The sequence below is a fragment of the Ictidomys tridecemlineatus genome, chromosome 12 (genome assembly GCF_052094955.1).
Source record: "Ictidomys tridecemlineatus isolate mIctTri1 chromosome 12, mIctTri1.hap1, whole genome shotgun sequence".
Classification (NCBI taxonomy): Eukaryota; Metazoa; Chordata; class Mammalia; order Rodentia; family Sciuridae; genus Ictidomys; species Ictidomys tridecemlineatus.
The window spans coordinates 25,025,976-25,049,192 of NC_135488.1; the positions used below are offsets into that span (position 1 = coordinate 25,025,976).

Consider the following 23,217-nt stretch of genomic DNA (forward strand, 5'->3'; position numbering starts at 1 on the left):
TGTTTCCCAGCGAGAGGGTGAGATGAACAGAGGGAGGGCCGGTGGCACAGGGTGGGGACAGTCAGGACCAAGGGCCTGGGCAGCCATGGCCCAGCACGTGGAACCACCAAGGCTTGTGACGCCAGTCAGGGGTGATATGTCCCTCTGCCAGTGAACAGCAGATGGTTGGCTGGGACGATAACGCCCTGCTGGTCTGTTGCACTTAGACAGAACATTCTGGATACCACCTGGGCCACTCCCTCTCCAACTGTGCCCTTCTTGGGACAAGGTGACACATGCAGTGAGTAGGAGAGCATTCACCATGCGCAGGTGAAGGGCCTCACCCCCGTTCCCGTTAGGACCCCCTCCAGGCACCAACCTGCGCCCCATTCCCTCCCGCCATCTTCCAGGCTCTGATTCACCCCAGCAGTTGGGGTGTTGAGGGGCGTGGGGTGACAATGTGTCGGGAAGTGACAGCATCGGTCCGAAGAAGCCCCTTGTCTCAGGAGGCTGTTGGCCATGGCCTGACCACACCGGGCGGCAGGATACTGCCACGTTCCTTCTCCGGAGTCCGTCCAGGCCCACGGGGTGGTGCAGACCCAGGTGGACAAGAGCACCCCTCAGGACCTCTTCCACGGTCCGACAGCAGCTTCCACATGGCACAACTTCAGCCGCCAAGGGGGTCTGTGCTTGTGGTCACCCTCCAGCTCAGGCAGAGCCCCGGCTGCCAGTCCAAGCCACAGTGTGTGCGGTGCCCACCTGTGTGCCCTCTTCCTGGCAGATAGTCCCTCTGGCCTTGGAAGAGGGACCTGAGGCTCCCGGTTGAGCCTGTACTGCTGTCTGGGGGCCCTGCTGGGGGGTGGGGGCACACTCAGAAGGCTGCCCACCCAGACCAGGTCACGTTCATGTGCTGGGACAGGTGCTGAGGCAGAAGCACTGGACACAACGGTTCCAAGGACAGGCTGCTCCAGCTGGGGCAGGAGACAGGTCAGCGGTTTCCAGGGTGGGTTCCGTGTGCGGGAAGCCCTGGGCGTGTGGGAAGGCCTGGTCCCTAACAGAGCAGGTGTGGGGCTGTGCCGAGGGACAGCGGTGGCTCAGGTGGGCGGAGCAGAGGCTCCGAGAGCAAGGCAGGCCACAGCTGTTTCCCAGAGGTTGTGGGAGGGGACCCCTGGTGGCAGCCCCCGCCCTCACCTGCCTGTCTCATCTGTGCCTAGCAGCTCGCTGCACACCTGGGGGTGTCCTGATGTGAATGTCACCTGTCACACTCCCAGTGGGGTGGAAGGCTGGGATGTTGTTTGGTTAGATAGCTCTGGGCTGCAGGGGTGAGATCAGAGGAGGGGGCAGGAGATAGCGGCCAGGGCTTTGGGCAGCCCCAGGTGTGCAGGGCGGGGGACATGGAGGTGGGGAAGGACCTGGGAACGTCTAAGAGGGAAGACTGGCCTCCTGTGACCAGGGTCCGGGAAGGAGTACTCAGGAAAGCTGAGGAATTAGAAGCCACATCTCCGGTCTGGGGCTGGCCTGAAGCAGGGAGGGAACCCAGTTGCTGGCCGAGGCCCAGGGTGCCTCTCTGAGGGCCCTGCGGAACCGCGGCTCTGGCTCCTGGGGGCCCACGGCTGCCTCTTGTTTCTGACCCTGAGGAGAGCTCCTTCCAGAGAACTGAACCCCACTTTTAGCCTCTGCAGGGATCGTACAGCCCACCCCCAAAGTCCCTTCAGTGGGAAAGACCCTGAGGCCCTCCTGGGCCTGTCCAAGTGACGTGCTTTCTGGGGCTGGAGGGACATTCTGCTCCGTGGGGCGGGTGGTGACTCGGGTCTGAGCGCGCTCTGCCGGCTGCAGGAGCAGGGTCGTGTCATTTCCCTCTGGAGTCTGCGTGTCCACTGTGGGCAGGGCTTAGAGGGGCCCTGCCGCTGTGCTGGGTGGCGGGAGGGCAGTGCCGTCCTTTTCCTTCAACAGGGCTGCTCCACGGCGTTTCTGAGGATCAGTTTTGAAATGTGCAGTGATTAAGGACTGTCCTGGCCACGCGGCTCTTCTGCCAGCAAGACACAGGCTGATAAGGGCCATCTGTGGAGGTGATTCCAGTGGGCCCCACGTTGGCCACCGTAGGGCCAGCCTGGCCTCATCCAGTCTCCAGCCCACTCCTGTGGTCAGCCGAGCCAGCCTGTCCCTGTGGTCTGAAGGCACGTCAGCAGAAGTCACCCAGGGGCACGCAGGGAGACTCCTTGTCCCCCTAATGGGGATTTTAATCCTGCAAAGCCAACAGCCCGGGGAGGGGCGGCCACGCAGAGCAGGGGCCTCGCAGCCAGGGCTGAGGCACGTTGTGCAGAGCCTGCCTCTGAGGAGAGAAAACGGGCAGGAAGAGAAGGGGACGAGGACGAGGGGGACAGCAGAGAAACAGGAAGGGGACCGGCTGAGTGGCAGGGTCTGCAAGACCAGCTGAGGAAACAGTGATGCGAAGAGCACCTTATTCCAGATGGGACATGAGAGAGGTGACAAGGAGGGCACACGGGGTGGGAGTGGGGGTTCACTCTTGCGTGTCCCTGGGGGTGCCATGCATTTGGTAGCACATGGCTTTGGGTGTCTGTGAGGTCTTATTTCAGGGGATCAGCTCTTGAACTCTCTCTTGGTGGGCCTCACCCAATCAGTTGAAAGCCTGAAGAAACCTAAAGGGTGAACCTCCCCTAAATAAGAGGGGATTCTCCTCTGCCTAAGAGCTTCCAGACTAGGTCATCAGATGTTTTCCTGCCTCAGACTCGAAATGAACAATAGCTCTTACAGGTTCCGAAGACGCTGGCTGAAAAACACTCACACTATCACTGTCCCTCCTGGTTCAGTGATGGCCGAGTCCCTCTCCAGATCCCGGGTGTGCCTGCCTCTGTAACATGGAGCCCGAGGCTCCCGTAGCTCTTTCTGTGAGTACAGTGTATAGGGGAAAGCATTTTAACAACGCGTCTCAACTGAACGCGTGGACATCTTCCGGCCACTGTTTCCCAGACCGCGCAGCACCTCAGCTCTTCACGACCCCCGCTGCGTGGGGTGGTGCAAGTCATCAGAGATGGCCTACTCTTGCGGAGCTTCTAAGCCAGCGCTGTGCCTCTTTACATGACGGGCCTGCGCCTCGTGGACTTTGGCGTCCGCAGGGGTCCTGGGACCAGCCCTGCAGCCCACCAAGGGATGGCTGTGCCCGCTCTGCTGTGGGCTCGGTGTCTCTGGGCCACGGCTGCTGAGGGGGGCGGGGGAGCAGGTCCACCCTCAGGCCATGGGGAAGGCCGGACAGGACAGGGAAGCTGCTCTTCTTGGGGAGGAGCCGGCCCCCCAGCACCATTGGAGAAGGAGGGTGAAGCAGGAGAGCAGAACATGGAGTTCCGGAGGAGACAACAAGGACAAGAGCCGTTGTCCCCCCGGCAGCGCAGCGGCCAGCCTGCGGGCAGGGCGGAAACTGGTTTGGGGAGGGTTCTGTTCCTTTGCCTTCCCAGAGAGGAGCCAGCCGTGGGTAATGGCCACAGGATACAGAGCGCATCCTCCCGTTCCACGAGGGCCTCATAGCTGAGGCTCCCTTCAGTGTGTCTAGTCTCAGTCATCCTTCTGTCAGGAGGAGGGACAGTGCTGGTCGGCAGGCGACGGCCCTGCAGAGGAGCCAGGAGCAGGGCCTCCCGTCCCTTCCGGCCTCCTCCACAGCACACGGCCCCCAGGACCCCCCTCTCTGCACCACTCCTCAAGGGCCCAGGTGGCCTTTGGGACTGGGGAGCAGGGGACTTTCCCAGGAGCAGCTGGAGGCCTGGCATGGTGCACCTCCTGCCCAGTCCACATGTCACAGCTGCGGGACCGGCCCAGGCATTGGTGAAGACCCCCACAGCAGACCCCCGGCACACGCCTGGAAGAGCCCTGCTGTCTGAGTGGTGGCAGGCTCTGGGGCCAGAGGGACAGGAGCAGCCTGGGGTGCTATCCACAGTGACCAGCCCAGGAGGCCATCTGCCTATGATGACCAGCTCTGAAGGCCAGCCTATCCACAGTGACCAGCCCTGGAGGCCAGCCCATCTGCAGTGACCATCCCAGGAGGCCAGACATGCCCAGTGACCATCCCAGAAGGCCAGTCATCCATAGTGACCACCCCAGAAGGCTGATCTGTGACTAGTCCAGTGGCCACTCCAGGAGTGGCTCTGGCAGAGGAAGGAGGGAGGTGGGCCCAGGTGCAGCAGGGGGCAAAGGGTGGGGGAGGTGGACGGAAGCTGTGGGCTTAGGTGCGTGACGGGGTGGCCAACAGGTGGGCCTGGGGCAGCAGCGAGAGTCTGGGATTCCCGGGTCCCTGGTGAGGACCTTTGCCAAACTGAGGCCTGTGGGAGCCAGGCTGCTCCAGGCAGGTGGCTTCAAGAGGCCTGAGCTCTCCTGGTGGGGATGGCCTGTCCCTGTCACCCTCAAGGGGTCTGGCATGTACTGGACAACAGTGCTGCAGGAAGCCAACAGTCCTGTGCTGTGGGGGACGAAGCTCCCCGGAGCCGGGCGATGGCTAGCAAACCCGTGTGTAAAGGAGACCGCATCCACCCAGTGGGCTGGGGAGGCGTGACACCAAGCAGCCAAAATCGAGCCTGGGGCAGGCTGTGGGCAGCAGGGGCCAGCGCTGCGTCCACTTCTCAGGCGGTCAGGCCTGCTCCAGCCACACAAGGAGCCCAGTTGATTGGACAAGCTCCCAAGAGCGCTAAAGGAGAGGCAGGCCTGGCTGCCCTGCCCACTGCCGCCCTGCGCACAGCCAGGCCTGGGTGCTTCTGCCCGGGCACAGCGGCAGTCCTGTAGGGCCGAGGTCATTTTAGATTAGGAAATTGAGGCTCAAGGGTCCAGACTGTGCCTGAGATTCACTTCCATGGCTTCCCGCAGAAGATCCATGCCTTCAGGGAGGGGGTGCACTCAGCTGGGGACTTGTCACCGGCCTCCCTGGACTCCTGGTTTCCCTGCAGGAAGAGGGAAAGGGCTTTGAGGGGGCGGGGGAGGGCAGACGGGCTGCAGTGTGACCATCCCCAGGAATCTCTGACCACGGCATAAGTCATCCCTCCAAGGCCAAAGGCCTCTCCTCCCCAAGAGCCCCACTTCCTGCTGGCTTCATATGGAGCTCACCCCGATGTGCCTCCCAGGTCTGTCCCCCACGCAGCCTGGCAGTGAGGGGCCGTGGTCTTCTGCCTCGCTGGCACAGAGGGTCCACTGAGCTGTGGGTGAGTTTTGATCTTGGACAGACGACGTCCACTTCCTAGGAGCAGAATCATCTAACGGCTCTAATCTCCAGTCTGTTGGTTTCATTATTTAAACCAAAATGAAATGTGACCCAGAGTGAGAAACAAGACCAAATGTGCGGCCGAGAGCCGCGACAAGGCAATTACAGCCCAGCCGGCGAAGCAGGGCCCCCTCCAGGGACAGGATCAGGAGTCCCCCAGGTGGGAAGGAGACATAAATGGCTATTGCCAAAGCGAGCCTGTGGGAAATCTCACCATAATCGCTCATTTGGGGAGAACAAATCAACTCCCAGGCTGTTCCGACTGCGGCCGTCCAAAGCTGGCGGCCTGGCAGATGCGCCCTGCCAGCTCATTATCACACGACTCTCATTTCCAGCCCTGGAGGGCTTTGTCGTCACTCTCCAGAAGCCCAGGATGACTCTCTGCCAAGCCAGAGGGTGAGGCCGGAAGTCCTTGGGGGGCATGTGCCTCTGAAAGGGAGGGTCATTGGGGTGCCCGGTGCAGAGGTTGGGACCTCTGCTGTGGTGTCCCACACGTCATTTCCAGGTGGTGGGGGGGGGCCCTGGAGGTAGAGGGTGGCATGGCGGGAGTGTGGGGTCTGAGGAAGAGCAGGGTGGAGGCAGGGAGCCTGGGTGGGGAGGAGGGGCCTCTGTTCTCCTCTAAGGGCAAGTCGACTTCAGCTCACCTTGACCCCAGGGTCTTGATCCAGTTGGTCCCCAGAGTCCTCTGACTGCTACTGTTCTCCACGTCTCTCTCCACCTGCCTCATGGGCCTCCCCATCCCTCTCTCCAATCCCAGTGTAGCCCATCTCCCAGAGACTAGCTCAATTTCTATCTTCCAGGATACAGCAATTATGATAATGCTGAAGATGATAGTGATGGAGGTGATGATGTCAATCAAAGTGGTGGTCATGAAGATGATGGTGGTGGTGATGGTGGTGGTGGTGGTGATGGTGATGATGAAGATGATGGTGGTGATGATGTCGATCAAAGTGGTGGTCATGAAGATGATGGTGGTGATGATGGTGGTGGTGGTGATGCTGATGATAAAGATGATGGTGGTGGTGATGGTGGTGATGATGGTGATGGTGATGATGAAGATGATGGTGGTGATAATGGTGGTGGTGGTGGTGATGAAGATTATGGTGGTGGTGGTGGTGGTGGTGATGAAGATGATGGTGGTGATGATGGTGGTGGTGGTGATGCTGATGATGAAGATGATGGTGGTGATGATGGTGCTGGTAATGATGGTGGTGGTGGTGGTGGTGGTGATGAAGGAGGTGGTGGTGGTGGTGATGATGATGGTGGTGGTGGTGATGCTGATGATGAAGATGATGGTGGTGATGATGGTGCTGGTAATGATGATGGTGGTGGTGGTGGTGATGAAGGAGGTGGTGATGGTGGTGGTGGTGATGAAGATGATGATGGTGGTGATGGTGAAGAAGATGATAATAATTACACTACTAAATCCCTGACACTGTGCTTACCAGGCGTTCTGTGTAAGACCTCACTTAATCCTCATATTATTCCTGTTTTACAGGTGAGGACACAGAGACCTGTAGAGGTGACTGCCCATATTCATCTGAGTCCCTGCTCTGATGGCCTGTCACCACGGGCACTTACTCAGGCTGACCCTGTCCACCTTCTGACACCGGGAAGCATGATGTGTATCTTTGGTGGCCAGATCTTCTTTCTGCTCATCTGGGCTGCCAGTGTCCCGCCCACTCTTGCATCCCGCCATGCTGTGGGGGTGCCTTCCTGCGTATGTGTCACAGGAACAGGGGCGATCTTGACCAGAGGGGTGGAGCAGAAGGGGGGCGTTGGGGAGCAGAAGATGGTGGCTTGTGCCTGTACAAGAGGGCAGACCGCGAGGCTGGGGCAGCGGGAAGGGCGAGTGCACACGCGGGAACCCAGGGAGGGGAGGGCTCCCTGGGTGGCACGGCAGCAGCAGTAGTGAACTTCACCAGGGGCACCTTTACCCCAGTAGGCCCGGCCCACCCTGCCAGCCTTCCTGGGGCTCCCAGACGCGGGCCTCTGGTTTGTATTTATCTTCCTGTGTCCTGGTGAGGTGACTGAGGGACGCTTTAGCCTCTCCGTCCCTGGGGACAGGAGGACTTCTGAGTCGGACAGGAGGAACCATTTATTTTGCTTTGCTAAATGCCATGGGCACCTTCCCGTGCCCACGTTGACAAGCATGTGTCAAGGTAAGCATCACAACAGTGCTGGGCAGGGAGGGGGGAGGGGAGGGGCTGCCCCCGGACACTAGAAGCCTCACCGATTTTGGGAAAAACTCACTTGAAACTGTCACCACCAGAAAAGCACTCGTTTTAATTTATTCCTCACCTGAGTTCACTGCTTGGAGAGCCCTGCTGCGTCAGACTACTCCTGGTGCCTCAGAGCAATCCTGTGAGGGACATGAGCGTCACGTCCGCCCTACAGAAGAGGACGCTGGGCCCAGAGAGCTTCAGCAGCTTCCCAGGGCCACAGAGCTGTCGGGGCGGGCTCCTCTGAAGATGTGCCCCCCACCATTCCTCTCCGAGGTGCCTGAATCCAGGCACAGGGACTCCTACCTCTAACTGGAGGGACCACACCTTAAAACACAAGGGGAGTCCTGAAGGACAAGCTACGGGGGATGGTTGGTGCCAGCCGGCTGTCCAGGTCAGGAAAGCAGAGCCACCAGCTGGTCCTGCAGGAGCCGAAACCAGGCAGCCCTGCAGAGAGAAGCCTTGGCCTGGGGTCTCCTCCTGGGAATGGAGACAGGAAGCTCAGAGCGTGTGCTCAGGGAGGGCAGGGCAGAGACTGGCCACTCCTGACCTCCAGACACTCCTGCTGTTCCTCTGAGGCCACATGCCAGGGGCCGTCTCCTGGGTGAGGTCAGTAGGATGGGTCTCCAGAGACTCTGGGCTGGGGGCCACAGGGCCTTGGAGCTTGACATCCTTGTCTCCCCCCAACTGTGGTCAGGCACTGGCAGGCAGAACTGTGATTCTCCTGAGCCACGTTGCCCCCTCCTCTCTCCATCTCTTCTCTGCCCTCACCCTGAAGGTTCTCCCGAGGCTTCTACCTCTGCCTGCAGGGGGAGTGCTTGTTGGGGCTGGTGGCAAGGGTAAGGAGACTCTGGGCAGATGGGCAGTGGGACGGGTAGGTAGCTGTCCAGGGGGCTCCCTTAGTAGGGACCTGGGGCTGGCAGCGGATGAGAGGGTGCCTGTTGAGAGAGGTATGGGGGGACAGAATTTGGGAGAGCAGGTAAGAGAGGAGGAGCCCGTGCCAGTGACTGTGGAGGAAAATGTGCCACGGGAGCCGGAGGGGAGGGGAAGGGATTGAGTGCCGCTAACCGTCTCCAGAGCCAGAGGCTTTGCTCTTAGCACGTGCTGGGGTTTGAATGTTTCTCTCTCCAAGCTCATGCAGAGCCTAATGCCCACTGAGCTGGTGTTAAGAGGTGGGTCCTGCCTTTGTGAAGGGGATTTATGCCCTCACTGAAGTGGCTCAGAGAAGCACTTGGCCCTTCTAACTCTCCATGTGAGGAACAGCGTTTGCGCCTCCTGCCACGTGAGCACGCAGCAGAGGGGCCACCGTGAAGGAGAGCAGCCCTCAGCAGACGTAGGAATCATGTCTTGATCTTGGGCTTTTAAATTCCAGAACTCTGAGAAATAACTACCTAGATTACAGGATTTTGTTAGGGCAGAAGAAACAGGGTTTGTATTAGACTGAAGGGTGTCCCCCTAGACACTGGAACCTCAGAATGCAGTTTTATTTGGAAAGAAGGTCTTTGCGGAGGCAATTACGGCAAGGCTTGAGATGACATCATGCCAGATTAAGTGGTCCTTAAATCCAATAACTAGTGTCCCCATAAAAGCTAGAGAAGAGACCACAGCGGAAGGCATGAGAGATGAAAGCAGAGGTGGAGGTGCTGTGCCTATAGCACAGGGCGCCGAGGATGGCCAGCACCTACTTGGGGTACACTGCGTATGAGCTGTGCTTCTCTCCAGAAGGATACCCAACCCTAACTCTGTGTCTCACTTCCTGCCTGTGAGATGCAGGATCCATATCACTGAGTCATTTTGAGGGTTAAACAGATTTTTTTTAAATCTATGTACAATGCTCAGTGGGCTATCTCAGACTTAGCAAGAGACCACCCCCCATTGTTCCACCTTGTGCCTCAGGAATTATTCATCCTGTTTCACTTTTGATAAATCTGGGACTCGGGCAGGGTACCTGAAAACCCCCACAAGATCCCTTGTTCTTCTCGAGTCTTCTCCTTGGAGTAGAAAACACCTCATGGGTTGACTCTGACAGGAATCCTTTTGATAAATTTTGAATGCAAAGAAAAACCAACACATTGTCTTCAGTAAGTAGCCAGGTTGAAAGTAGAGACGTGTGAAGCCAGAAAATGCTCAGGGGCCTTTATTGAAATATATGACTGTTGGGGTTTGCATCTCACATGTATCCCAAAGTGCATGTGTAGAAGGCTTGGTCCTCAACAGAAGGTGCTGTTCACATGTTGGAAACTTGAGGAAATTAGGCCATTGGGAGAGTGTACTTGAAGGGGATATTGTGTGCCAGTCCCTCTTCCTCTCCTGCCCTCTTTTCTTCCTGCCCGCCATGAGATGAGAAGCCTTTCCCCACCACATGCTCCCCACAATGATGTCCTGATTCTCTAGAGACCCAAGGCAATGGGGCCAAGTAACCCACTGGACTAAAACTTTGGAAATCATGAGCCAAAATAAACATTTCCTCTTTGTAAGTTAATTTTCTCTGATATTTTATCCGAGTGTTGGAAGCCGACTAACAGAAAATCAGTGCCAGGAGTGGGTCTGTGGTCTGATCATGCGTTTCAGAAAGCGTTGGAAGTGGTTCTCAGGAGGAATTAGGAAATATTGGAAAGTGTCCTAGGAAAAGTCTTAGATGCTGGAAGCAGAGCTTAATGGTCATATCTGTGGGAGCTCAGAAGACCAGGATGCTGACCGAAATGTGGACAGTAAAGACTGTGCTCATGAGGTCTCCCATGGAAAGGCAGAATCTACTAAGAATTAGATTAGAGGCCATCTTCATTACCTTCTGGCAAAGAACTTGTCTACATGTCGTCCAAACCCTGAGACTTTGGGTGAAGCTAAATTTAAAGGTGATGGACTAGTTTATTTGCTGGATCAAATTTCAAGGCAGCCCGGCATTCAGGCAGTGACATGGATATTGATGATATCATTTGGCCATATTTACAATGAGAGTCAGGAACAAAAAGAAAAGCAGAAAGATTTGAAAAACTTTCATTTTTGCACACGTGTGCACACACACACACACAAAGTGTATATATAGTTGCAGATAAGGAGAATGTGGTACTAAGTATATTAGCACCATTAAAAGGAAAGTGATTAATTTACATCAGGACAATAGGAAAGAAGCTTGGAGGGTGTCTCAGGAATCAGCGAGACAAACAGTAGGCTCAAAAACTTGTTTGAACAGAGAGCTCTGGGGCACCCTGCGTGCATGGGGTTACTAGGAAGCCCTTGTGACTCTGGTGTGCTTGGCTTTGCTCAGCCACCTGGGCATTCAGAGTTTGCTGCACCTGTGATCCACAGAGACCTGGCTACTGCTCCCACTGGTGCTGGACATTCGTGTCATCTATTTGATAATTGTTTTGCATGAATGAGGAATGCAGGAGTTGTAGGGTCATGGAGATTTCCACGGAGATTTCAAAGGCAATTCTGGAAAACCAGGCAGTATGTGATGGGGTTGGAGTGCCTGTGGGCAGTTCCAGGCAGGGACATGCATGCAGCCATGGGAGTGAGGCCGAAGCAGGGACCACGAGAAGTTAGAGATGCAGGAACATGTGACATCTGCCAAGGGAGACAGTGGGCACGAGCAGAGCAACCTGAGAAAGAGCCAGCAGGTTGTGGTGGGGGTCTCTAAGCCCCTTGGTGCTCACATGACACCACTGTGTGCCATGGGTGACAGATGTGGAGCGACAGGATTCAACATTCGCCCGCTGGGTTTCAGTCCCACCCTTTCTCTTTATGCCCCATTCCTCTCTTTGGAATGGGAATGTTCACTTTGTCCCATTGGGCATGTAACTTTTTTTTTAATATTTATTGAGGCTTGTAGCTCAGAGTTTTCCTTGAGTCTCAGAAGAGAAATTGAGTTTGAACTTCAGATAATGCTGGAACAGTTAATAACGTGGGAACTCTTGGAGGTGGACAGAATGCCTTTTGCATTTTGAAATAGACATGAGTCTTTGGGGGACCAGGGCTGGGAAGTTATGGGTTGGATTTTAAATGTCACCCAAAGGCTCATGAATTAGACTTGGCCTCCAGCCAATGATGTTCCTGGGACGTGCTGGTAATTTCAGGAGGGGAACTTAGTGGCAGAAGTCGTCACTGGAGGTGTGCCCTTGAAGGGACCCTGGATCCTTCTTTTCATTCTCTTTGCTTCCTGGTCACCACGAGGTGACTTTGCTCTACCACTTGCTCCCTGCCATGCTGTTCTGGTTCACCCGAGGCCCAGGGTGACAGACAAGCCACCGGGGTGTGAACCTCAGGGACCAGGGGCCAGAATGACTCTTTCTTCCTTTAAGTGGATTATCTCAGACATCCTGTGATAGAAAGATGACTGACAGGGACCCTCAAGTCAAAGGTGGGCCCTGATATGCCCACCTCCTGCCCCTCCAGGCCTGGGGTAAACTGAGGGGGTAGATCCAGGAAACCCACCCCAGAGGAGACTCCAGCGAATGAGGATGAAATTCTGGCCTCAGTCCTGAACTCACTGGTGGTGAGTGTGGGTCTGCTCGTGTGGTCAGCTGGCTATTGTTTCTCTCCCCCAAGCTTGGGACTTGTGTGACCACGTGCAGGAGTTTGGGGAAGCTGAAAAGACCCAAGAAGATGGAGGCTGAGTAGCGGAGGCTCCCAGGGGCAGCCATGGAGCACGTGGAGACGAGGGTCTTGTCTGGGGCGGGGGAGGGGTTAAGGGAGCCAGGAAACTGCTCTCTCCTGGGGCAAAGGGTGAGCCATGCAGCTGAGCACAGGAGCTGGGGTTTCTCTTCCTCTAGAAGCACCTCTGTGAGCAAGGAAGGGTGTGATGGGGGAGAGGCGTGTCTTTCTCTCCCTGACCCCCCCCCTCCCTGCCCCATGGACCCAGTCTTGCAAATTTTGCCTTCCCACTTGCTGTCAGCCCTGAGCTGCTGCTGAGAGACCTGGCATATGCAGAACTGGGTTCTGGGACCCAAATTTGTGGTGCCAGTGTCATCGTACCAACCTGAGAGGGAGCTGTGGCTTGATCTATTTCTTTCTGGCTTCTTGTTAGGGCCAATGTGTCCACCAGAGTTCACATGCTGAGTCTTAACCCTGGAGCTCAGACTGGACTGCAGAAGGACCCAACCTCGGAAGGTGCAATTTACACGTTAAACTCCGTCATGCTGCAGAGTTGGAATCATTCGGTAGAAGCTGCACTTGGAACGTTGAATCTTATCCTTCCTGGGTTGGTGGCATGGGTGAGGTCCTGTTTTGCACAGCTGGGCAGTTTTCTCAGCCCTGCCACCACCAGGGGAGCAAGTGACCCTCTCCAGCGTGCCGTGCTGCTGAGCGGGCTCTTGGGTGGATCCGGGGCATTTGATGCATTTCGACTCAGTGTATTTTCAACTTACAATGGACTTATTGGGGGTGACCCCTTCATACGTCAAAGGGCTTCTGTATTTGGTGTCTTTCCAGAAATGATTAAGTGGTCACCAGGTGGCCTCACCCTACAAGACTGGTGTCCTAAGAGGGACAGCCATGTGAGGGCTCAGGAGGGGATGTCCACGGAGGGGCCTCAGAGGAAACCAGCCAAACCTTGATCTCAGATTCCCAGCCTCCAGGACTGGGTTGTTGAAGTCACCCAGACGAGGGCACTTGGTCATGTGGCCCAAGCAGATGGGCTTTCCACCACCCCCACCCCCACAGGTTGAGGCCATTAGCTCTCAATCTCTGGTCGACACCATAATCACCTGGAGGCTTACTTAAAGGGCAGATGCAGGGGCCCGGGGCATGGCCGAAACCTGCATGCTCACTGGTGCATGCTACTGATGCTGACACTGGACCTCGGGTGGGATACCCTGACATGGGACAACAGGGACTTGCCGGGCCACCCTCATGTCCCTGGTCCCCACAGTCCTGCCGGCTCCTGCCATCTCAACTTCAAAACGGTGAGGCTGAGTGTCTTTAGACTCTGTTGGTTTTGCCTGCAGGGCCCCGGGCAGGGTCAGGGGATGCTGTGGCCAGCAAGCCACGGGCTGAGGATGCGGTGGAGGGAGCAGCTTTCTCTCTCCCTCAGGACACTTTGTAAAGTCAGAAAGCAGGAAGGGGGTGAGAGAGCCACGCTAGGCGCAATCCCACACGGAGACCCTTGTTTGTTGACGGAGGGGTCAGACAGGGGACAGGGGGCTGTTATCTCTGGAGACCTTTGACAAAGCACACATTTTCCTTTGAGGAAGCGCTCGGGGGCCGGGCCTGGGTTTAATAATGGAGCCTTCACACAGGAGAGGTGAGGTCTGGACGGCTCTGTCTGCTGAGAGCTGTCTAATCCTGATAAACGGAGCCCCGTCCTTCCCACTGTGAACAGTCCTGGCGTTAGATTAAACATATCAATCCTGTTTGTTACCTTCTCTGATCCGCCAGCTGGCACCTGGCCGGCCCCTGGGGATCTGTCTTCGATGGCCCTACACAGGAAGTGACAGGGTTCAGCAGCAGAGACCGGGATAATTGCTTGTGGTGCGGCCCCAGGGGGAGGTGGCCACAGAGGGTGGATGCTGTCACAGAGATGAGGTCGGGGAGCTGCAGCTCACTGGGGATCCTGTGATGCTTTGGCAGAAAAATGTTTCTGAAATAGATTCTGCTCCTGCCCCTTCAGGCTGGCAGCTGTCTCCAGGCTGAGCTGTGCGGGCCTGGAGCACTGCTCCTGGGGTGGGAGCTGCCTGGCTGCAGCCCCCCTGCAGGGTACATCCCCGTTGACCGGTGGCTGACTCTGTGGCCTGTGTCAAAGGGCCAGCACTGCACCTCGGGGTGTGGCCAGTGTGGGCAGCTCCCACTCCAGCCTCCAGTCACGGCCTCTTCCTGCTCAGGCCCCTTGCAGCGCCCCTTCCCCTGAGAGAGGGACTTGGTCACAGGCACCCAGATTTCTCTCCTCCCCATGGCAACGGCCCCTCCCTCTTGCATGGCCCCTCCCATGGCAACGGCCCCTCCCACTGCAAAGTTGTCCCTTTCTCTCTTACAATCGTCCTCTGAAGCGAGTTTCTCCTTCCAGGCAAAGATGGTTTCCCTGGGCAGGTGTGTCACGGCAGGTGTGTCCTAGGCTGCTGGCCCCGCCTGGTCGCTGTTTATGCTGTACCTCCAGGTGTGCCCTCCCTCAGCCAGGCCCGGCCCCCTGGGAGGTTCACACTGGGACAGCAGCTGGCCGGATGGAGGGGTTGGGCCAGGGGCTCTCCCCATCCAACTGGAACCTGTCAAACTGGGAACGGCACCTGCTGTCCGAGTCTTGATCTCAAATGTGAACACAGAAGCTTGTCCCCAGGGCCTGGCCCCTGGAGGGACTTGGTCATCACAAGAACTTTTAGGTCCTGATCAAAGACACTGAGGGCAGCATGTCCTTGAATTAGCCACCCAATGTGTGCACGGTCCTGGGCGGTTCGTCCTGCAGGCCTTGGCCTGGCTTCCTAAGCTGCCCTGTCCCCAGCCCCCTGTTTCCTCCTGACCCACTGACTCCAGCCCAAATCCAGTCTGTGTGGATTCCATCAAGGTCTCCACTGTGACGGGGGCTGGCCTGGGACAGGGGATGGCCTCCGCTGTGACGGGGGCTGGCCTGGGACAGGGGATGGCCTCCGCTGTGACGGGGGCTGGCCTGGGACAGGGGATGGCCTCTGCTGTGATGGGGGCTGGCCTGGGACAGGGGCTGGCCTCTGAAGCCTCAGGGGCTGGCAGGAGGTACTTCCTGAGATGAGGGACAGCTGAGGGACACTGCCCTGACCCCAACAGTGGAGCGCTGCAGAGGCCACCTGCTGCTTCTCAGAAGGGCAGTCTGTGCAGGTCTCCTCTGAAACCCATATGGAGACTTGCGCATCCTGTGAGGGGTCCCCAGGGGGGTGGGGGGACAGGGCTTCTGTCACCCAACAGCAGTGGGTGAGGCTCCCTGTTGACACTGTTCATTTTGACTCTCTCATAGCATGGAGGCAGTGAAGATGGCGGTGGACTGGTCATCCAGGAGTGACGTGCACTTGTGATTTCCCTGTGCCTGCCTTGGGGGATGCGGTCACCCTACCCCTTCCCTGGCTCCAGGACCCCACGTAGAAGTCGTGAGTATCTGGCCCCCAGCCCTGGTCTTACTTGAGGCAGACACAGGTCTGGGTTCAACTCCTTCTGGGTCTGCCTGACCCATCTGGGCTTGTCACGGGCACTGACCGATGGCCAATGGATGGCCACCTTCTCCTGCCTCCCTGGAACGGCTAGAGGTCAGCATCAGCCAACAACTTCCAGGGGCTCTTAGGGCTGAGAAGAGGAGCCTGGGGTCTTTAGTGACCTGCTGGTCCTGTCCCGGCACTACCCGGGCATTGGGGCCCTTCTTCCTTCCCAGACGCTTGGTTCCCTGCGGGTCGTGGCCATCAGAGGGGAGCAATTCCTATTTTTTATTATTATCATTTGCTGCAGACGGACCAGTCACTTCATAAACGTTAACAATGACAGATCACCAGTGCCAGCAACACCACAGTCACATGATGACGGTCATTACCCAAGGGTGGCTCCATGGGCCAAGCAGCAGGAGCCGCCACCTAGCCAAGGCAGGATGGGTGCCTGAGCAAGAGCCGGGGATGAGGGGGCTTGGCCATGCCAGGGAGGGTCCCTGTCCTCCACCCTCGGGGACAGACGGGGAGTAGGCAGGGGAACGGCCACCAAGGTCCCTATGCAGGTTTCCTGAGCTGCCATGTCAAGTCCCCGTGCACTGGGCAGCTCACACCAGCAGAACCCATTCTCAGGACCTGAAGCCCCGGTGTGGGCTGGGGTGGTGCTGCCGAGGCTGGGAGGGAGGATCGAGCCCTTTCCCAGCCTCTCTCCGGGTTTCAGGTGGCTGCTGACATCTTGGAGACCTGGGCTTGAAGAGTGTCACTCCTCCTCTGCTTCTGTCCTCGTGTGGCCTGCTTTCCTGGGTCTCTGTGTCCTTTCTTCTTCTGAGGATGCCAGTCATTGGGCCAAGGGCCACGAAATCCTTTATGGACTCAGCTTGATGACATCCACAAAGACCCTGTTTTCAAATAAAGCCACATCCTGGGATCTGGGTGGACATGATTTTGTGGGACACTGCGCTGCCCACTACCATCACTGAGTTAAAAGACGTCCACCTGTCCACGTGGGCACCATTGCCGGCCACATGAGCTGGTGGTTTGCTCTGTTTGTCACACGGGGTGGACATAGTGGAGGGAGGCCCTCCCAGTGTCCGTCCCTCTTGCCTGAGTCCAGGTCCTCTGGATTTTGAGGAGGCTGGGAACCTCCTCCCTTGAGGATTTCTGGGAAGACCAGACACACAGGCTGGGGAGGGGAGAGGCTGGCCAGCCACCCCTGGGACCACAGGGTCTGCCCCGCGGGGGGACACGCAGGCTGGTGGGGGGAAGGCTGGCCAGCCACCCCTGGGACCACAGGGTCGCTGAGCAAGGATCCAAGTCAGAAGCCTGTTTAGTGGGTGGGGGACCCTCCAGAGACCCCAGTGACTACAGCAGCAGGGTCTATGGGAGGGAGGGGCCTCAGAGTTCTCCTGCTCTAATGCGTAAACGGTCACTCCATGACCACTTTGAACACAGGTCACAGAAGGACCAGTTGCCCCAGCCTGACCAGTAGGAGTGACAGCACATTCTTCACCAATCAAAGCTCCACCCTCACCCACTGTCCCAACCTTCTACATTCAAACAATGAAGACAGCAGACACCGAATTACCCCCACTCTCCAGCAGCACCCAATCCAGAGCAAAGCCCTGCGTCCCCCAAACCCTCAGATCTCCTAATGTGACCTTAAATCTAGAAGGCGCTCTCTTGACTCTCAGGGATGTGCCCCAGGGCTCCCCACGGTGTGTGATCCTTCTGTTGCCAGGAGCCATAAGCCCACGCTGACCACGGTGAGTTCCTGCTGGTCTGTGCTGGCAGGACCTAGACCTGGGGAGACGGCCATGTGGGCCCTGCGCTGCCTCGACGCTGACCCGTGCCCTGCATCACCATCTTGTGGGATCCTCCTCCTCGGGCTTCTGGTGGGTGCTGTAGGTGGGAACCCGAGGCACAGGGGCCACTCACACAGGGCCTGTGTGTGCTCAAGGCCACCTGGGCCACGCGTGCCCACATCTACATGGCTGTCTGTATCTGTGCTGGGTCACCTGTGTCTGCACCTGTGTTCGCACCTTCCTTGGGTTGTGTGTCTGTTCCAGTGTCCACGTCTGTGTTCGTACCTGTGCAGGTGTACGCACACCTGTGCAGGTATCTCTACTTACATGTGTGTTTTAGAATTTATCAAATACCTTAGATGGGGACACTGAGGCACAGAGCTGTGCCTGGCTCTCCCCAGGGCAAACTGGTCAGCTGTGGGCCTGTGGTCCAGGAGGACAGCCCGGTGTCCACTCTGCCTGTCCTGTGCTGGGCTGCTCAGCACCTGCGGGTCATCTCCTGCTGGTAGGAGTTAAGTAAGCACTTGCTGGATGAGCGGAGGCAGAAAGGCGGGTGGACTCTCCACTGTGGGGCGTGGAGTTGATGTAGCCCCCAGGAGAGTAACTGGATTATGGGCAGTAAAACTGAAACCGCTCACTTACTGCCACCCTTGGCCTCTCTCCTGGGACGGTGACCAGAGGCACATCCACACGCCTGCTTAGAGACCCGCAAAGAGCAGCCTGGCAGCCCCGTCTAGGGAGAGCCGGGGTGCCAGGCCGGGCTTCACCTCTGCAGGCGGGGAGTGGAGACGGTGGGGGCTGGGGGCTGGGCGAGGAGAGGGAGGGGCACGAGAGACAGGAGAGACAGCGCCCGCCCGGGAAAACACACGGACCCATGGACATTTATCAACGTGGATGGGCCACAGTCAGACCCTGACAACAAAGCAGCTTGCTGAGTAGTCGCAGGATAGGGTGCTGTTTGTGAAACTTGCTGAGTACTCCTGACACCCCACGGGGCAGAGGGAAGAGGCAGGCGGAGAGTGAGAGGTGGAAACAGGGGCAGGAAGGAGGCAGAGGGGGCAGAGGCTGGCCGTAGGGCCTCGGGGTTCCTTGTGCTGCACTGGGGTCCCGGGCGGGGTCTGTGGCAGGGGGTTCTCTTTCATGTGTTTAAGTCTTTCCAAGCTGAAACCCTGTTAGAGAGAAAGGGACACAGTTGAAGGGGAGTTTGTGGGCAGCGGGGAGGGGAGAGCCATCCAGCAGAGGGGCCGAGTCAGCACTGCCTCCATGGCTGGGGCCAGCGGGAGAGGGACCGGGCTGTGGACGGCGGCCACGCAGGGCCCTGGAGACTCAGCGCCTTGAGGATTTGATCTTTATTTTGTGTGTGATGAAAACGGGAGGAGCCTGAGCACAAGGGCCAGGGGGAGATTGGCATTTTAGGGTTTATTCTGCTCGTGTCCTGCAGCTGCTGGAACCAACATCCACACCAGGGGACTCTGAACCACAGAAGGCTCTTCTTTCAGAGGCCCAGAAGTCCGGAGTCCAGGTGTGCAGGGCCAGCTCCCGCTGCAGGCACTGGAGGGTCCTCCTGCCCTGCCCAGCTTCAGTGGCCAGTCCCTGCTGCTCTTGGTGAGGAGCTGCACCGCTCTGCTCTCTGCCTCCTCTGTCCTGTGCAGGGCCTCTTCCCTGGGCCTCTTCCCTGTGGGTCTGAGTCTTGTGGATCCTTCATCTGCCCAGAAATGACCCAAGTGTGCAGAGCAGGGAGGGGCTCACGGAACCCGGAGGTGACTTAGCTGTCCTTCGGGTCCTCTTGGCTAGCTCTTGAAAAGGACAAGGGGTGTGGAGAGCAGAGAGCAGCTAGAGAGCAAGGAGATGAGGAGGGAGGGAGGGAGGGAGGGGGAGGGAGGGAGGGAGGGAGGGAAGGGGAGGGAGGGAGGGAGGGAGAGAATGGGAGGGAGAGAATGGGAGGGAAGGGGAGGGACGGCTCAGCGCTGGCCGAGGGGCCAGGTTGGGAGCTCCACACAGGAGCCCCCTGCAGCAGGTCGGGTCAGGCTCGGGAGGAGCCGACCGGCCTGCCCCTTGCCTCTCCCACAGGAGGCTCCTCTCAGTCTGTCGCACCCTCCCTCTCCGTGTCCATGACATTTTTGGGTCCTGTTCCTTTCTCCAGGGCCCCCTGAGCTGGGGTACAGTCTGGGCCAGCCACCAAGTGCTCCCTTGGACGCGTTGATCAACTTCCTCCAGTCTCAGGAGAGTTTAAGCACCTGGGGTCAGAGGTGAGCAGGACCAAGGCCCTGGCTGGAACTGGGGTCCAGGTGTGTGTGGGCGCTGGACAGATTAGGGGAGGTGGGCCTCAGCAGGGCAGCCAGTGTGGGCCAGGGCCTTGGGGCCGATGCTGAGAGCGGTGGGTCTGGAGGGGTGGGTGGTTCCCCAGAACTCCACAAGGACAGGGAGGCAAGGATGGTTTACTGGCTACTCTGAGTCCAGCACCTAGAACAGCACCTGGGACACGCGTGGTGAATCATCCTAAATGTCAGCTGACCAAGCCAACGAATGGGTGGAGAAGGGGAGTGACAAGCCGCCCCCACAGGCCAAGCTGGGCTGCTACAGGTGTGCTTGGACCTGGTGGGAGTGGACAGTGTCCAGAGAAGCAGGGAGAGCTAATGCTAGTGGCTGGTACAGGCAGTAGGGAGCTGTGGGAAGTGATGGAGCAGGGGAAGAGCAGAGCTATGCTTTTAGGTGACAAAGGAGTCAGAAACCTGGCCATGAGCTGTTGAGATGGCCTGGATAGAGGCTCTCAAACCTGCGCCCAGGTGACACCGGGAGGCTGGCAAGTAACAGAAAGCCCCATTCCACGCACCATGGCAGCCACCACCTCTGCCTGCCCAGCATCACTGCCGGGACCTGGAGGAGGACTCTGGAGGCGTTTCTTGGACACCTGAGTTTGCTGGCTACTCTGTGTCTTTGCAAACGTCCTTAGGAAGGGGGGTCACACTGGATGAGAGGGGCCCTAATCCAGCGACTGGTGCCCCTTTAAGAGAGAGGAAGGGGCGCAGAGGGAGAAGGCGGTATAGAGACGAGGGCAGGGGCTGCAGTGAGGCCCATGGACAGGGCGGGAAGGGTCCTGCCCAGAGCTCTCAGGGGAGCCGGCCCTGCTGGCCCTGGACGTCAGAGGCCCCCCAGGATGCAGGGCGGAGCTTCGCTGTTTTCAGACCCCCCACCCGCCCAGTGCAGGCACTGACAGGGCCACCTGGCTGGTCACAGCCACCGGAGGACCCTGCCCTGTGCTTTGGGTACTGCTGTCGGGCTCTTCGTCTCCCTGGACCTCGCTGGGTCCTGCGCGCAGTCTGCAGGCTGTTTTCTCATCTGCTTTGTGGCTGAGGAGACACAGGGAGGTGCAGGCAGGCCCCGGCCATCCACCCTGGCCACCAGCTTGGCTTGGCACACAGGCTGCGGGGAGCTGTTGGATCGTCGGCTGCGAGTCCCCCACTGCCACGGGTCACAGGCAGGGCTGTGAGTCGACTGTCCGTGAGGATCCGGTGGGCCTACAGAGTCACAGTCTGTTTTGCAGGGATGCCCTGTGAGGTGCCCCAAGGTGGGGGGCCGCGTCCTCCCCTGCCAGGTGGCCCAGGCACCCGCTGATAGTGGAGCTTGCGCAGGCTCGGGAGCCTGTGATTATCATTGAAATAGCACTGTGTACTTGGTGGTTGGACACGGCCCCACTGTAAAGAAAACACATGGGGCCGTCAGTCAGCACGCGGGGCGGGAGGTGCCTGCCCAGGACAACCGCGGGGCTTGGAGGAGGTTCCTGCACCCCTGCTCCAGTCTGAGGGTCTTCCTGGCAACCTGGAGGGACGACTCCATATGGGTTGGAGGACCGACAGGGCAAGGTCCACCCAGGAGACTCAGGCCCGGGGCCTCTGGTGGGCGCTGGACAAGGGTGGTCGGTGGAGGGCCCTGGAACCCGGCTGCCCTCCGACCCTGCGGCCCAGGGCCGGGGCCAGAGGGCGAGCCCAGCACCTTCCCAGCAGGCTCCGCGTGCTCACTGCCCTCCGCAGTCCTCTCCTGGTGTCGTTCTGGGGCCCAGCGGCTTGGTTCTCTCAGGGACGGGGGAGCAATGCAGGCTCCCAGGCCTGCCCTGTCCAAGCCCTGGGTCGGAGCGCTCCTGCAGGGATGGAGTGGCGGGACTCTCCTCACCTGTTCTAGACACACCTGGACCAGGTGTGCGGGCTCTTCCTACCAACGCCACAAGGTCATGGGGACACATCAGAGTCAGGGCCCTGGACATGACCTGGGCTGGTAGCCATGGCTGAGAAGGGCTCTGGGCAGTGCCTTGATGGGCTGTGGCTCCTCCCGGTGTCCCTCAGAGACAAGCTGACCCCTCCTGCTTAATCCCAGTTTGGGCTCATCTAGAACTTTCTCTTAACTGTGTTCGTCAGGGCCTTAGCCGGCCCCCGGCTGGCCTCGTCAGAGCTGTGTCCCAGCTCCTGCGAGCTCTCCATTGCTCTCGGCTCAGACCACCATGTGCCCTGCTGTGGGGGGTCCCTCCGGCTCCCCCGAGTCTCCACCCCTGCTTCCCCTGCAGAACCGAGTCTGGGTGGAAGTGAGCAGAGGGCACAGTGGATGGCGGGTGTCCTTAAAGAGACAGAAGGGACACAGACACAGAGGAGAGGCCAAGAAGATGGAGGCGGAGACAGAGTGAGGTGGCCACAGGCAACGCCAGGCCTGGACCCTCAGGAGCTGGAAGAGGCAGGGGACGCGTTCCTGGAGTGTCTGGAGGGAGCATGGCCCTGTGACACCTTGATTTCAGACTTCCAGCCTCCAGGCACCAGAGGAGGGCTCTGTGCCGTCCAAAGGCGACAGGTTGGTGTGATGTGGTGCAGCAGCCCCAGGACGCTGACGGGGCTCTGTGCTGCTTTGGCCAAGACAAGCCCTGAGTGACGCTGGGAGGGGTAGGTTTCAGAGGAGGCTCTGGAGAGGGCCTGGAGAGGCATTTCAGCTGCCCCTAACATCACAGGACGGGACAGGAGAGAGGTCTGAACGGAGGTGACTGCCTGTCCCGCCTTTCTCGTCATGGGGAGGTGACACTGTGAGCTCTGGACTTGGACCCTGCCATGCTTCGGAACAAGCATGGGTGGGGGCTTGTGAGCCTGGGTGTCTCTCAGGCTGTGGAGAGCTGCCCTCTGGCCATGTGAGCTGGCCCTGCTCCCGTGGGGTTTTGCTTAGTTAGGGGGTGACTTGGGTGCCAGCTCCCCTTGCAGCTGATGTGGCCCCAGGGCTGTTAGAGCCTGTGGAACATTAGTGCCTGTGGGTGGAACCTCCCGGGAAGTGACTCTAAGGGAGAGGCACACATTCTTTCTTTGTGCCTTCTTCATGCTGGCTTAGATGCAGCTGAAATGGCTCGAGCTAGAGCAGCCATCTTGAACCACAGGCTCTCTTGGGAGACAAGACTGTGGCGAGCAGAGCAGCAGCAGGCAAGGAGGGTCACCCCTGGGACTTAATGCAGCAAGGCTGCCAAACAACCTGGGCAGCAGAAGTAAAGCTGTCCCTGTGCAGCCTCTGCTGTTTGTGCTGGACATCGGGGGCTCCCAGGACCTAAAATCATGAGCGTCCTCAGCCCTCAGAGCTAGGCTGCACGCAGTAGGGTCTCAGAATACTTCTTGGATCAGTGAAGAAGGAGTGCACAGCGTCAGGTGCTGCCGTCTAACCACCGGGGATCTTTCCGCTGGGCTCATTTTGCATCTGTGTGTGACAGACAAACACCGGGTCACGGAAGCTGGATCCCCGTGAGCATCGTGAGGGTGGCTTGTGGCCCTGAGGGGGAACTGACCTCACAGGTCCGTCCATGGCGGCTCTGGTCAGGACGCATTCTGGACTCTGGGATGCAGCTC

The 23,217-nt window shown here is 58.5% G+C and overlaps 1 protein-coding gene across 30 annotated transcripts in view; it reads left to right on the forward strand.

Moving 5' to 3' along the window:
- Positions 1-23,217, forward strand: part of LOC144369124 (mitotic spindle assembly checkpoint protein MAD1-like) — a 278,411-nt gene that overhangs the window by 231,569 nt on the left and 23,625 nt on the right. For 8 of the 30 annotated variants that reach the window (XM_078028201.1, XM_078028200.1, XM_078028183.1 and 5 more), the window contains 2 exons: positions 6,738-6,959; positions 15,377-15,509. In XM_078028201.1, the coding sequence (XP_077884327.1) occupies positions 6,738-6,796 (59 nt within the window). In that variant the 3' untranslated portion in view covers positions 6,797-6,959; positions 15,377-15,509. Of the gene's footprint in view, positions 1-6,737; positions 6,960-7,181; positions 7,402-7,511; positions 9,944-12,487; positions 12,675-15,376; positions 15,510-15,858; positions 15,990-16,272; positions 16,480-17,003; positions 17,269-17,289; positions 17,444-18,794; positions 18,959-19,496; positions 19,603-19,813; positions 19,937-20,065; positions 20,840-21,911; positions 22,190-23,217 lie in introns of those variants that run through there. The other 22 variants (XM_078028187.1, XM_078028189.1, XM_078028198.1 and 19 more) reach the window with 18 other exon arrangements.